Source organism: Hemitrygon akajei, chromosome 4 (genome assembly GCF_048418815.1).
Source record: "Hemitrygon akajei chromosome 4, sHemAka1.3, whole genome shotgun sequence".
NCBI classification, from domain to species: domain Eukaryota; kingdom Metazoa; phylum Chordata; class Chondrichthyes; order Myliobatiformes; family Dasyatidae; genus Hemitrygon; species Hemitrygon akajei.
In genome coordinates, this window is record NC_133127.1 from 19,209,973 (window position 1) to 19,225,875 (window position 15,903).

General features: G+C 38.9%; 1 protein-coding gene across 4 annotated transcripts in view; it reads left to right on the forward strand.

Moving 5' to 3' along the window:
• atrn (attractin) overlaps positions 1-15,903 on the forward strand; it is a 414,604-nt gene that overhangs the window by 220,688 nt on the left and 178,013 nt on the right. For all 4 annotated transcript variants that reach the window (XM_073042130.1, XM_073042131.1, XM_073042132.1 and 1 more), the window contains exons 17-20: positions 651-836; positions 10,651-10,872; positions 12,038-12,175; positions 15,313-15,406. In XM_073042130.1, coding sequence (XP_072898231.1) covers positions 651-836; positions 10,651-10,872; positions 12,038-12,175; positions 15,313-15,406 — 640 coding nt within the window. The remainder of the gene's footprint in view (positions 1-650; positions 837-10,650; positions 10,873-12,037; positions 12,176-15,312; positions 15,407-15,903) is intronic.

Genomic DNA, 15,903 nt, shown 5'->3' on the forward strand with positions numbered 1-15,903 from the left:
AGATAACAGAAGACTTATGGGTTGAAAATCTGAAATATTCCTGTGAGTAATTAACAATTCAAGTAGAACGTTGAGGGAAAGAGAAAAAGTTGTCATTTCAGCTCATTAGCTTAGGTTCAGAAGATAATAACATTTCATATACCATAGTAACACACACAAAATGCTGGAGGAACTCAACAGTTTGGGCATCATCTATGGGAGATAAATGGCCAATATTTTGGAGCAAGCCCCTTCATCAGGAGTCAACCATTTATTCCCTCTGTAGATACTGCCTGACCTGCTGAGTTCATCCAGCATTTTGTGGATGTTACACTGGATTTCCAGCATCCTCAGAATCTCTTGTGTTTATGACATGTAAAAACAGAAGAAAGAGATGCAGTAAGTAACATGCGGCTGAAGCCTTTGTGCCGGCACTGCTGTTCAGTAAGATCATGGCTCATATTTTACCACAGCATCATTTTCTATGCTAATCCCATGTCATGATTTTTTCAAATCTAAATTTTTTTATTTTTTTTTGCAATGAGTTTTTCAGCAATGGAAGTGAAGTTCACATCTGATCATCATTTGGTTGAAGGAAAGGATGTTCCATGTTTAGACTTAGGAAATGAAAATATTTCAGAAATTTAAAGTCTGATTTCTTCTATTTGCAGCAAACCACAGTGCCATTCAGTGTCGCACGCCATGTGCACTGCGAACAGGGTGCACTGAGTGTACAATTTCAAACACGGAGTGTATGTGGTGCAGCAACATGAAGCAATGTGTTGATGCCAATGCATATGTGGCTTCCTTTCCTTTTGGCCAATGCATGGAATGGTCTACTTCCAACAACTGTTCACGTAAGTAATAGAAAACCTTGTATTATTGTTTGTGATTTCTACCGTAATGATCAGTATAAACTTCATTTGTTGACCTATGTCCCGCTACATCATTGCTTTCTCTTTTTCAAGTCAAGTCAACTTTTATTGTCATTTCGACCATAACTGCTGGTACAGTGCATAGTAAAAATGAGACAATGTTTTTCAAGACCATGGTGTTACATGACACAGTACAAAAAACTAGACTGAACTACGTAATAATAAAAAAAACCCCACTGAAAGCTACACTAGACTGCAGACCTACACTGGACTGCGTAAAGTGCACAAACACAGTGCAGGCATTACAATAAATAATAAACAGGACAGTAGGCAAGGTATCAGTCCAGGCTTCGGGTATTGAGGAGTCTGATATCTTGGGGGAAGAAACTGTTACATAGTCTGGTCGTGAGAGCCCGAATGCTTCGGAGCCTTTTCCCAGGCGGCAGGAGGGAGAAGAGATTGTATGAGGGGTTCATGGGGTCCTTCATAATGCTGTCCTTTGCGGATGCAGCGTGTAGTGTAAATGTCCGTGATGGCAGGAAGAGAGACCCCGATGATCTTCTCAGCTGACCTCACTATCTGCTGCAGGGTCTTGTGATCTGAGATGCCAATGCACTGAAGGAAGTCAAAGGGGTGTAAATTTAAGGTGATTGAAGGAACTTACAGTGGTGGGGGTTGTCAGAGCTCAGTGATGGGTGCATGGAACAGTCTGGTGGTAGAGGCAGACACATTAGGGACATTTAAGAAACTTTTGTAGGCACATGGATGTTAGAAACAGGGAGGGCAATGTAGGAAGGAAGGGTTAGATAGATCTTGGAGTAGCTAAAAAGGTCAGCACAAAGTTGTGAGCCAAAGGGCCTGTTCTCTGCTGTAACTTTTGCATTGTAAAATATTTTGCATTCTAAAATGAAAATACAGTAAATGCTGGAAGTCAGATATGAGAATGGAATTGGTACTATTTTCCTGACAGTAATTTGCATAAGTAAATATTCTTCCTGTGAATATGCAACACTAATTTTTGTAGTGCTGCACCATGGAAGTTCAACAGCCTTTGCTGTTGAATTTCCTTAATGTTTCAGAGCTGCTACTAAAATGATGAGCAAAAACAGTAGTCCCATTTCTGCACTCTTCATTCTCTGCTGAGGGGTGTAAATTGCAGTATTTTTGATGTCAGTCTGTGATATATTTGAGAAACGATCAGCGGTTGAACTAGCAGCTTCTTTGGTCTCAAATTCAGCAGTGTTTGTGGGCTTCCTCAGAAGATCTGCATCTATTGCCTATCCCTATCTGTTCTTGAGGTGAAGGCATTTGTGTTTTGAACTTGTGGACAAGTAACTCTCAAATGGTGTTGGACATCAGATTCTAGGATATTGCTGTTTCCAGTTGTAACTTAACCATGAAGCAGACAGACAGACAGACATACTTTATTGATCCCAAGGGAAATTGGGTTTCGTTACAGCCGCACCAACCAAGAATAGTGATGAAATATAGCAATATAAAACCATAAGTAATTAAATAATAATAAGTTAATCATGCGAAGTGCAAATAAGTCCAGGACCAGCCTATTGGCTCAGGGTGTCTGACACTCCGAGGGAGGAGTTGTAAAGTTTGATGGCCACAGGTAGGAATGACTTCCTATGACGCTCAGTGTTACATCTCGGTGGAATGAGTCTCTGGCTGAATGTACTCCTGTGCCTAACCAGTACATTATGGAGTGGATGGGAGTCATTGTCCAAGATGGCATGTAACTTGGACAGCAACCTCTTTTCAGACACCACCGTCAGAGAGTCCAGTTCTACCCCCACAACATCACTGGCCTTATGAATGAGTTTGTTGATTCTGTTGGTGTCTGCTACCCTCAGTCTGCTGCCCCAGCACACAATAATAAACATGATAGCACTGGCCACCACAGCCTCGTAGATCATCCTCAGCATCATCCGGCAGATGTTAAAGGACCTCAGTCTCCTCAGGAAATAGAGACAGCTTTGACCCTTCTTGTAGACAGTCTCAGTGTTCTTTACCTGTAAGTTAAGAAAGTAAGACACAAGAAATAGAAGTAAAATGCTATTCAGTCCCTTGTGCCTGTTCTACACATATATGGCTGCTCATTCACCTCTGGCTCTTCTTGTGCCATTTGATTCCCTTAATATCTAACAATCTGTCGATCTCAGAGAATGAACCTGCACAGCTTCCAAAGGCAGAAAATTCCAAAAGTTCATAATTCTCTGGATGAAGGAACTTCTTCCCACTTCAGACTTCAATGGGTGATTCTTTCTTTTGATATTGTGATCCCTGGATATGGATATCAGATAGAAAACCAACTGTATATCTACCTGGTAAAGCCCCATCTAAATTTTGTACATCTGATTCTTCTCCATTCTTACAACATTTAACAGTCTGTCTACTCTCTTCCAATGACCTCCCAGCATTACACCTTTGCTGAACTCCTTTCCCTGTGAGAGGAGACCAGTTGAACATCCCTGATGCAACTGGATCAGAAAATCTCAGCTCTTGTGCAAATCCTCATGTGATGAAATCCAGAATCAGCTTTGCTTTCCTTAATGACTTGCATGCTTGCTGTACCTGGATGTTGACTTCCCATGATGAGCATACTCAGATCCCATTGCTGTACGTGACCCTTATACACTACCCCAAACCAATGAAGGCTAAGCATACTGTGCACTTTCCTTACTGCTTTATCTACTTGTGTTGCAACTTCCAGGTAGGTATAGTCTCATAATAGATTTCAGTATTTTCAGTACCACCATTGTCAGACTAAGAAATCAGCCCGGTGCTGCTTCTCTTTCCCTTCATTCTTTAATGATAGGGTTATATTTACTCTAATTTCACATTTGCTACTCTGCAAACTATGGGAACCTTTGGAATTTTGGAAGATGGCTTCTGTTATATCTAAAGCCAACTCCTTCAAAACCCAGGTCATCAGGTCCTTGGTATTTATCGACTTCCAGTCCCATTAATCTCTCCAGTATAAGTTTTTTTAAAATTTTGATAATTTCTTTCATTTTCTCTATGCATATCAGTTTTTAAATGATTTGGTGTGTTTTAAAACTAATTATAGAACTAGCTGCTATCAATTTGACAAACTAAAATTGAAATCACACCAAGTTTTCACAGCCTGGCGTGCTTTATTTCAGTAGTTACTCTGACATTGGAGTCTGGTATACTCCCCAGCTACTGTAAAGTAAAACTACATACATAACACCACAAATCAAGTAACAGTCCATTAAACCGTGATTCCAGATTCTTAGAAGGACTAACCTTCACAACTTCAAATAACTTAACAGGAGAGATGGGTCTGTTGTCAGTGTGGAAAGTAGGTTCAGTTAATTCATTGTTGTATATCCTGCAGACTAATATGATTGATGTATTTTCTTCATTGCCAGCTTGATGGCAGAAGGCTGAATTATATTAATAAATTATAGCAACATTAAGCTTTATGTGTTCTTGAAGGCAATGAAGTCAGTTTCCATAAAATAAATTTATTAGTCATCAGACACCGAAATAAATGTATTAATTACATTTTTTGAAAACTTCTTGGTAGCACACTTAACAGCTAGTCCTACTTTGGCAGGTGAACAACTTAACCATACTGACTCACTGTGTACTTGACGTGATGTTCTTCAATTAAGACAAGTTCTTATCTGTTTCGATAATTGAAGTAGATACAGATGATCCTTAATGAACATGCCATGCAGAGCAGAAAGCTCTGTCTTGCTCGCTTAGCTGACACAAACAAAAATGCCTAATTTGGAGATAAAGTTGCAATTTTTATCTGCTTGCACGAGTTTGATTTTGGTATGAATTAACATAGTTCTAGTTTTAAAATTATGCTCTTATTTTACATATCTTTCAGAAGAAAAAAATCAGCATCAGACAATATATACAAAAAAGGTTAAACAAGTGAGTGAAAGGGCAAGTATAGATTGGAAGCAAAATTTAACAGGAATCTAGAAGTCTAATGCAGGCATATGAATATTTTTAAAAAAGTTTTTGTATGGAGGTGTTCAGGAATTGAAATGTAGATCTGTGATGGAGATAGAAAGCGTATTAGAAATTCAGATGAGTAATTGGGAAATCTAAGCAGTTGATAGATACATGATAAGCATGTTTTAAGCATATGAGCCAGGGAAAACTGTCAATACCGAATGTAGGTATCATCTAACCTGGATTGGTTACATGGTAGGTAGCTAAGCTGGATTATCTGATGGATAAAATTTTGACAAGTTATGAAGGGGTAAGGAAACTCTTCCTTTTTCATTTAATACGACAAGAGTGAAAAGATTTTAAGTAATTAGCATGAAGGATTTTTTAATCATTGAGTTATTATGGGGAAAAAAACTGCCTGTGGATGTTGTGGCTTTCAAGAAGTAATTGATTTAATATTTAATGTTAACAAAATTTGTATGTCGATAGATGCAGATAACAGGTAACCATGAAGAAGACAGCTTGTACCACCGATTGCCATTGATTTTGTTCTATTGAGATACAAACTCCCTGAAGCCTGCAATTATAGCAAGCTTCAAGAGCTAAGGATTGTTATATGTTCCTTGACAAATAAGCCTATCAAATTTGAGCTGTTTCACTTCCCATTTGGGCTTCATTTCAAAGCTATTGATCATAATAAGACAGTATTGAGTGAGAGTTTCCATTTGGGAGTATATTACATAATTCTATAATGGAAAATACTGGCTGATAAACATATTTAAATCTTTGAATTATATTGTGGAGACATTCAGCAAGCCAGGGAACCTCTGTGGAGAAAGAAACAGTTAGTGTTTCAAGTTGACAAAATTCCAGCAACCAAATAAAGATCTAGAAATCAAGTGTGTTTTAAATTGCTAAGAAGAGAGAAGGGTGGAGAGAGAACAAGGAGTACCTGTGAAAGCGTAGAGATCAAGGTACTGGGGCCATCTGATGAAGGATGGTGAATGCTTGTTTATTTCAGATAATCTGTCATTGGGAGATAAAAGGAGATATGAAAACAGAGGAGGAAAGATGAAAAATGGGCTATGTTGGATATGAAATACATAGAGAAGCAAACAGCAGATGCTGTGAATCTTCATGTTTTTCTAATTTCATTTCTCTTCCCAGTCCATATTTTTTTCTGTGATTCTTTCTGATTTTTCCCTCTCTAGTCCCAAGTGATCAGTCTTCAACCGAGGGCTTAACTTTATCCCTTTATGTCCCCATCTAAGTGTATTCTAAACCTGATATGAAGATAGCTCTCTTCCTGTTTTCTCTTTCTCTGACCAAACAAACCCGATTTGATTGGTCAGGAATCTTCACGACAGACCATGCACCATTTTATGAACCACGTCGACTCCATCTTCTTACTTTCTGTGGACTGTTCATTATGATATTGATCATAATTTTTACTTTCACTTCTGGGTGGATCATGCCTTTCAAAAGAACCAACTTCAAATAGAAGCCTTAGAACTGTAAGTCCCTCTAGAAATCATGACTGAGCTGCAGAATTTTCACAGCATTTTTGTTTTCATTTCAGATTTAGGAATCTGCATTTTTTTCTCAATATCTGGAGTCTTTACTTCTGCACGATAGATGCATAATTGGAACTCTATCATTTATTTAGAGTTACAGCATGGTAACGGGTCCTTCTAGCCCAAAAAGCCCCTGCTGCCCAGTTACACTCACTGACCTGTATGTATTTGGAATGTGGGAGGAAACCGGAGCACCCAGAGGTCAGGGGGAGAATATACAAACTCCTTACAAACAGCAGTGAAATCGAACTCTCATATCTGATGCTGTAAAAGCACTGCGCTTACCACTATGCTTCTGTGCCACCCCACTTGGTAGTCAAAACATAAGTATGGGTAATCTAGCCAACATGCTTCATAGATTTAAATTTTTAATATTTGTCTAATTTTCATTTCCCACTTTGAACTTATTTCAAAAATAGATGCCCTATATGTTGGATTTTTTTCTGCTATTTTATTTACATCTTTCACATAGCACACACATAATGTAAGTTAAAACTAAATTTATAAAGTATTTCATGGAGTGTCTTCATCCTGTACATATTTGAATTGTAATAGCTTGAAGCCCTTGACTTCAGGGTCAACTGTTAAACTCTGACATAATGTTGCCAAGTGTGACTAACCACTGTCTGAACACCAAACTATCTGTGTTCCCCCAAGAAATTTGTAAACTGACATAGAACCAGTGCAGTCCTCCCCACCATTGAGCACTGTGCAGGAAAGCAGCATCCATCATCAGGGACCCCCACCAGCCAGGGCATGCTCTCTTCTCGCTGCTGCCATCAGGAAGCAAGCTTCAGGACTCTCACCACCAGGTTCAGGGATGGTTACTACCCCTCAACCTTTAGGTTCATATACCAGTAGGGATAACTTCACTCAGCTTCAGTTGCCCTTCATTAAAATGTTCCCACAACCTATGGACTGATGTTCTTGGTATTATTTATTTATTATTCTTTCTTTCTTTTTTGCATTTGCACAGTGTGTTTCTTTTGCACATTGCTTGGTGCTGTCTTTCATTGATTCTGTAGTGGTTATTATTTTATTATGGATTTATTAAGTATGCCAACAAAAAATGAATCTGAGTTGTATATGGTGATGTGTATGTGCTTTGATAATAAATTTACTTCAAACTTTGAATAAACATTTTTTAAAAACTTCATTTTATTGTACAAACCAATCAATGCTTTTAAAAATAAATGAGGTATCTTGGACTTCAGCGCTTGAGTAAAAGATATCTTAACAATAATCATAATTGCTACCGACTTCCTTGATTAGCTTCCTTTATTCTGTCATTAGCAAGTGACGAGGAAGCATCTCAACATAATACTGTTGGGTATCATCTGTTAGTGAATTAGATACAGAGTTCCTACACTGGAAAATATGTGGTGATGGTGATAGGAACTAAGTTGATTGTTGGTGTCAGAAAGTAGTTGATTCCACCGTTGGTTAATGAGCCACAGTTATTGAATGGCATTGATGGCCTACTCTGGTTTCAAATAACATTGCAATGTAGGCAACTAGTTATGGTGGACAGAAGATGAGAAGGAATTTACCAGATATTTGGTTAAACTAAGCCTCTGCTTGGTTTGCAAGATTAGACTAATCTTAAGTCATCGCTTTCTTAGAGTTTGGAATATCTTTGATGAAGATGGTTACACTTAGTACAAGTCTCTTAGGACCACTTGTACATCTTATTAATGCATATATCTAATCAGACAGTCATGTGGCAGCAACTCAGTGTATAAAAGCATGCAGACATGGTCATGAGGTTCAGTTGTTGTTCATGCCAAACATTGACAGCAGGCTTAGGCCCACCTATTTTGTGCTTTCCCCATAACAGGGCCCGCCAATGGAACGCAACTGCCAGCGAAGTCATGGGTTGTCAGGTGATAGTTGATTGGAGTTGGAGCAAAGGATTGAGCACTCTGTTGGGGGTTAGTCTCAGGCAGGAAAGGCTGTAGAGATGTCGAGAAGTGATTAAGAAGATGGAGGTTGCGAAAAGCAGATGGTGTTAGATATGGTGAACAGGAATTATATGGAGGGAGGCGATTGGCAGGTTTCTGGGAAAAGGGAAAATAAGGGAATAATTGAGGATTGTAGTGGCCTATCATCCAGTGAATGCAAGTAGACCCTAAAAAAGGAAGGAAGAGTTTAAGCTATTGCTAAATTTGGACCTGTTTCTGTTATCAGTCCCACTAGACTAACTGAGGATTTGGAAAAAAACCATGAGGAAATATGGGTGCAAGAACTTGTAAGAGAATTGGGGTACTTTTAGTGTTTTGTAAAGAAAGCAAGAACGTGAGAGAGCTGTAGGGTTAAAAGCTGTGGGAGGAAGGAAGGTAACACAAAGAAATTATATTGAACAGCAGTGGCTTTGGGAAGTAATCACAGGAGTGCCTTCAGATGTATACTTGAACCAAGTTAAAAATAACTTAGGGGAAAAGTTTAAAAGGGTTTCGTGTAGAGTAAGAACAGCTGATCGGTTTTGATTAAATTTGATGGGAAAATGTTGTCTGATAGGTTAATTTAGGTTATGTGAGTTACATGGTTCAAGCCTGTACCTGTATCTGAGATGTTTCCTGTGCCAGGAGTTTGTCATGTTGCAGCTGTGTGTAGGGGTAAAAAGCAATGTTGTAGATGTGCTGGAGAACATGATTATGGTAAGGCAGAGGGCCAAAATGTATCAATTGTGGAGGGGAATTATGCAGGTTGTCCTGTTATAAGAAAGATGTGGGAGTGCAGCATATTTGGGTAGAAAGGGGATGTCATATGCAGAGGCTCTTCAGAAAGTATAGAAGACAGTGTCAATGGAACCTATTAATATCCAGAATATAGATAGATTAAAGTCGCTGTGTAAAATGCATGATTTTATAACAAAGGATTCACTGATTGTTGATAAGCTGAAGTTTGTCACTTTCACGGCAGATGTGGTAAATTGTACAGCGCAAACTAAAAGTAGGACAGTAAAAATTAAAATTATATTAAAAGCTGCAGAAAAACGTCTAGAGACAAGTTTCAATTCTAGAAATTATTAATGATGCTTTATAAGGAATGGTAAATAATATTCAAAATAATATTCAGAATTTTTTTCATTTTTGTTTTTCTTTATTTCATTTAAATCTTAAAATGGAATGCTAGAAGTTTGTTAGCTAAAGGTCAGGGGATTTTAATGTTCATAGTACTATGTGGGGTTTTAGTGACACAAATATGAAAGGGACAGTGATGGAAGCTACTCATGAAGAAAGGTATTTGGTGTTCTTGAATGATGTTCAGTAGTTGGCCTTATGTTGGTCTGCCGTCTGCCATTAAACATGACTAGAAGAAGACCAGTCCAAACCAAACCAAACATCAGATTAGTGAATAAGTGACTTAGACAGTGGAAAGATTGTTGAGGAATTCTGTGGTTTGAGTATCTCAGGAACTGGTGATCTGAAATTTTCATGCAGAACTGGAGTTTACAGAGGATGGTGCGAGAAACAGAAGCATCCACTGAGTGGCAGTTCTGTGAGCAAGAACACCTCTTTAATGAGAGAGTACAAAGGAGAATGGCCAGACTGATTCAAGCTGACAAGAAGGAAGCAGTAATTCAAATAACCACATGTTACAACAGAGGTGTGCAGAAGAGCATCTCTGAACGCACAACATGTCAAACCTTGAAGTGGATGGTCCAAACTGGGTTCCAATCCTGTACCGAATAAAGTGGCCACTGAGTGTATGTGAGCTTGCTATAAGGTTGGATTGAAAATCTAGCCCTTTAGTATGTGGTGGATACATGATCAAGCATTAAAAAAATGGTTTCTGCCCAAAGGCCATTGATCAAATACCTGATAGATCAGGGTTTAGAAGTTGGAGTGACCAGGGCATGCACATTTTTGGTTGGCGTGGACTCAGTGGACCGGGTGAACTTATGGCATCCAAAAATTTTCACAATATTATTGACAAAATATTTCAATAGATATATAGTGCATGTAATCTTCAGTGTAATGAAAACTTTGCACTTCTTTACAGAAGAGTCATACACAAAGAATTTAGTTCTTTTGTCATCAGAAGAGAGATTACCAGGTATTAGGCATTAATCTGAAAGCTTAGCAAGAGGCAAGTTGTAAAGGGTTTATTTTACCTTTAAGAAATTGCACCAATTCTTAGGACTTTTCTTAAATCCCACCATTATTGAAACTATCTATATACCAAACCATTTTTAGCAAAATGTTCATTTTTGTCTGCTAATTTTTCTTTTGAATGCCTTTGAAGCTTTTGATCTGTCTTTTCTGTTATTGCAGCTGAGAATTGTTCTGGTTACCGTACGTGCAGTCATTGTTTGGAGCAGCCTGGATGTGGATGGTGTACTGACCCCAGCAATACAGGGAAAGGACAGTGTATAGAAGGATCTTATCGTGGGCCAATGAAAATTTCCACAGTAAACACTCCCTATATACCCACTCTGAATGTCAGCATGTGTCCTGCAGAAACAAAGTACAACTGGTCCTTTATCCAATGTCCAGGTCAGCATTTTGTTCATTCATGGATTGTTACATTAATGGCATATGTACAGTGCTTTGTAAAAGTATTCAGTCTGCAACCCTTTGTTCACATAAATGAGTATTACAATCAGGAATTTCAATCAATTTAACTGAGAATTTTTATTTGTGAATCACATGCTGCTTTTTTCACAGTAGAGCCTGAAAAACAGAAAATTGTAAAGCTGGAAAAACTAAAAATTCAGTAGTTCAAAAATGTTCATCCCCTTTGCTCAGAACTTAGTTGAACCTCCTCTCACAGTTATTACAGCCAGTAGAGTCTTTTTGGATAAGCTTCCATTAGCTTTGCACAGTGTGATGGAGCAAGGTTTGCTCATTCCTCCTTCCAAAATTACTCAAGCTGTGCCAGGTTAGTTGGGGAGTGGTGGTGGACAGTAGTTGTGAGGTCTTGCCAGAGATGTTTGATTGGGTTAAGGTCAGGACTTCGACTGGGCCACTCAAGGACATCAATTTTCTTCATTTGAAGCAGCTCCATGGTTGCTCTGGTAGTGTACTTGTGGTCATTGCCCTGCTGAAAGACAAACTTCCTCCCCAGTTTAAGCTCTGGCAGAAAGCGAGCAGATTTTCAAGGCACTGTAGCTGTGTATTGTCTGTACAATGTCTTGGGAGAAGTGGGCAGAGAGCAGTTGCCCTTATCATGTAATTACTCTGCAAAGCCATTTTAGAGTAAAGCTAAGAGTCAAACTGTGGGTGGGTCCAGAGCAGAACCTAGCCTAGATCAAGAAAAGGCAGCAGTTTGGGTCGCCGCAGACCATAAAACTTAGGAGTAGAACTGTTGACACCCTTACTCATCGTGAACCTATCAACCTCTGCTTTAAATATGCTTTAAATGACTTGGCTTCCACAGCCTTTTGCGGCAAAGAATTCTACTGATTCACCACCCTCTGGCTAAGGAAATTCCTCCTCATCTGTGTTCTAAAAGGCCGTCCTTGTTTTATGAGGCTGGACTGGATTTAGAAAATCTCTTTATTGCTTCTCGCTGCTTATAGTTAATGAATTAATGTAGATAACATATAAACTCTTTATTTGTGTTTGTCTAGTCCGATAAGGATGAGAGATTTTGGACTGGAGTAGGAACTTGTGTTGGTCATTTTTCGTACTGTTGATTCAAAATAAATATTTCTTCCAGCTTGTCAGTGTAATGGCCATAGCAAGTGTGTAAATGAGAGCATCTGTGAGAAGTGTGAAGATCTAACAACTGGCAACCACTGTGATACTTGCATATCTGGTTACTACGGTGACCCTACGAATGGAGGGAGTTGCCAGTGTAAGTCCAATTTTAATGTCTATTTTCTTTCAATTACCTCTTTCATCAATGTTTTTGATTCTTTGTATGATCGATACATCCAAAGACAAGGTTGAGACCCTTCATCAGGACTCCTGCTGGTTGGGTCTTGATGAAGGGTCTTGGCCCAAAATATTGACTGTTTACTTTTTTCCACAGATGCTGTATGGCCTGCTGAATTCCTCCAGCATTTTGTTGTGTTAACAGTGGGCTGCTCACTAAAGTCATGGCTTTAGTGAATGTGGCTTCAACTCCACTTCCCTGTTTGATCCTCATAACATTGACTCTAAATGTATGTCTGTCTTAAATGTATTCAATGACTTGGTCTCTTTGCTCTTGGGAAGAAAATTCTGTCACTAAAGCATTGTAACTGTACCCACTTCTAATATCACCTCTGGAATTTTGTAACATATACCCAACATTCAATTCAATTCTCTGGATGCAAGCCTGACCTTTGGTATTTCCTTCTTGAGTTATATTCACTTTTTATATTATTTTGTGAGACATGACTTCCCAACCACAAAGTCATGCTGATTATCCTTAATTGGTCCATGCCATTCCAAATTCATTTAGATCCTTTCACAAAGAACCTCCCCCAATAACTTTCTTACCATTGATCACAGGCTCACTGGCCTGTAGATATTTGGCTTGTCTATGCAGCTGTTAAACAATGGCACAATGTTAACCACCACTTGTAAACACAAAGTACACTGCAGATGCTGTGGTCAAAGCAACACATACAACACACTGGAGGAACTCAGCAGGTCGAGCAGCATCCGTGGAAACGAGCAGTCAATGTTTTGGGCCAAGACCCTTTGTCATAGGTTGAACAAGATAGGTCTTTATTCTTTGGAGCGTAGAAGGTTGAGGGGGGACTTGATAGAGTTGACGTGGATAGGATTTTTCCATTGACAGTAGGGGAGATTCAAGCAAGAGGACATGAGAGTTAAGGGGCAAAAGTTTAGGGGTAACACAAGGGGGAACTTCTTTACTCAGAGAGTGGTAGCTGTGTGGAAGGAGCTTCCAGTAGAAATGGTAGAGGCAGGGTCGATTTTGTCATTTAAAAAAAAATTGGATAGGTATATGGACAGGAAAGGAATGGAGGGTTATAGGCTGAGTGCAGATAGGTGGGACTAGGTGAGAGTAAGCGTTCGGCACAGACTAGAAGGGCCGAGATGGTCTGTTTCCGTGCTGTAATTGTTATATAGTTATATGGTTATACACAGGCAAATGAGACTGGCTCATAGAGGCAGCTTAGTTCAGTATGGGTGAGTTGGGCTGAAGGATTGTTTGTATGCTGTTCCAGCTCTGTGACTCAGTTATGTACTTCAAGACCACTATCAATTTATTTGTAATGCTGTGATGTTTCAGGACCACACTGTTTTATTTCCTGAACTTGCTAGCTTCTCCAAAGAATTGCATATGACAAGTAACAGCAATGACTACCCTCACAGGTGGCCACACTGATCTTTAAGAGGGCCTATTTTCTCCCAAGTTATCTTTTTATCTTTAATATGCATAGAATATTTAAGATTCTTCTTTACCTTATTGCTAAGGATTCTTCGTGTTCTCCTTTTTGCCCACAAACACAAGGTATTCTTCAGTTGCTGGAAATTTAGAGTAGCACACACAAAATGCTAGAGGAACGCAGCAAGTCAGGTAGCATCTGTGGAGGGGAATAAACTGTAGGTGCTTCATGTCAAGACCTTTCATCAGGTCTCATAGACCCAATGAAGGGTCTCTGCCTGAAAGGGCAGCTCTTTATTGCTCTCCATAGATGCTGCATGACCTGTTAAGTTCCTTCATCACTTTGTGTTTCTCTTTTTGCCCTACTGATTTCCTTAAGTTTATTCTTACATCCCTTCAGAGCATTCACTGCCTATCCTTCTTTCCTGACTAGAGCTTCTATGTCCTCAATAGGTTAATAGGGGACGTCAAGAAAGGAAGATAAATATTATGCAGAGTGTAAAAGAACATAAATAAAGGAATATAAATCTGGGAAATGAGACCCACAAGGAAGTGTCCTGCGGTTCAGAACATGCCAATGGCAAGTTGCTAAAATAACAGTGGCCATTTTTCATCTATAAAGCTGCAGTATGACTGTGGGTAGAGGGTTTTGAGAATCTAATTTGTAGGCTGAAATATTCCCCACTTGAGTTTGTAAAGTGAGCTATTATTGTCACGTGTACCAAGGTACTGTACCAAGATAAGCTTGCCTTGCATACAGGTCATTTCATTACAATGGTGCATTGAGTTGGTACATGGGAAAACAATGACAGAATGCAGAATGAAGTGTTACAGAACCATTTGATAAGACACTGTAAATAGCAGGTTTTAATTAACAATTGGCTGCAGAGCTGACAAGCAATTGACAACAAATAAATCAGGTTTTTCTGTTCTCAGAAATATGCTTCACATTTTTTTATGGTCAGAGTTTTCATAAGAAAGCAAATAGGCAATGTTTTCAGGTTATTTTTTTCCATAATATTGGAATTGATATATTATTGTCACTGTACTGAGATGTAGTGAAAAACCTGTTTTGCATACTGCTCATACAGGTTAAGTCATTACACAATGCACATTCATTGAGGTGTAGAACAAGGTAAAACAATAATAACGCAGAATAAACTGTAACAGCCGCAGACAGTGCAGGTAAACAAAGTGCAAGATCATAGTGAGGTAGATTTTGAAGTCAAGAGTCAATCTTATGTACTAGAGAACCATTTAATAGTCTTATAACAGTGAGATGGATGGTGTCCTTGAGCCTGGTGGAGTGTAGTTTTAGGTTTTCATATTTTTGTCTGCTGGGAGGGGTGAGAAGAGAGAATGTCTAGGGTGGGTGGGGTCTCTGATTATGCTGGCTGTTTATTGAGGCTACAAGAAGTATAGGTGGAGTGACACACACAAAATACTGGAGGAACTCAGGCTGGTTTCTGTGGTGTGCCAAGCCGTGTCCACAACTCTCTGCAGTTTCTCATTTTCATGTGCAGAGTAGTTGCCTTAACATGCTGATATGCATCCAGATAGTGTTTTCTATAGTGCATTGATAAAATATTGTTTAGGTTTGATTGGGACATGCCAAGTTAATATATTACTGATTTTATTTTGCACTTCTCAAGCCTGCAAATGCAATGGACATGCATCCATCTGTGATACCAAGACAGGAAAATGCTTCTGCACGACTAAAGGAATCAAAGGGGACAAGTGTCAGCTGTAAGTTACATTCAGTACTTTTTATGACCATGCTGCTTTTGGTGGAGGTTTATGGCTGCAGTAAAATTTCCTATAATTCAGTTCCACTTTGTGACCATGACATTTTCAATTAATGAGCAAGCTAATACAATCAAATAGAGTGTTTGGAGAGCAATTTAACAAGAACCCTCCATAAACTATAGACATCTGTTGTTTTGAGATAGAGTGAAGTCCAATATCATTTCGTTCATTTCTTACCACAGTTTAAAATGCTGTTTCTGTCTTCTCACCCAACATCTATTATCCATTTTGTATCAGAAGTATCCAGATATAGAAATACGAGAAAACTGAGAGTGATTCTGATTGAGTTTTAAGTTGAATGTCTTCTCTCTGTGTATCCTTACCCATGAAGACTGCCGACTAGGAAAAAGCGTCTTAAGGCAGGTTTGCTGAAACCTTTAGGAGAAGAGATGCAGAGTTCGAGATATCAATTTTCTCATCAGTATCAAAACTAGCTC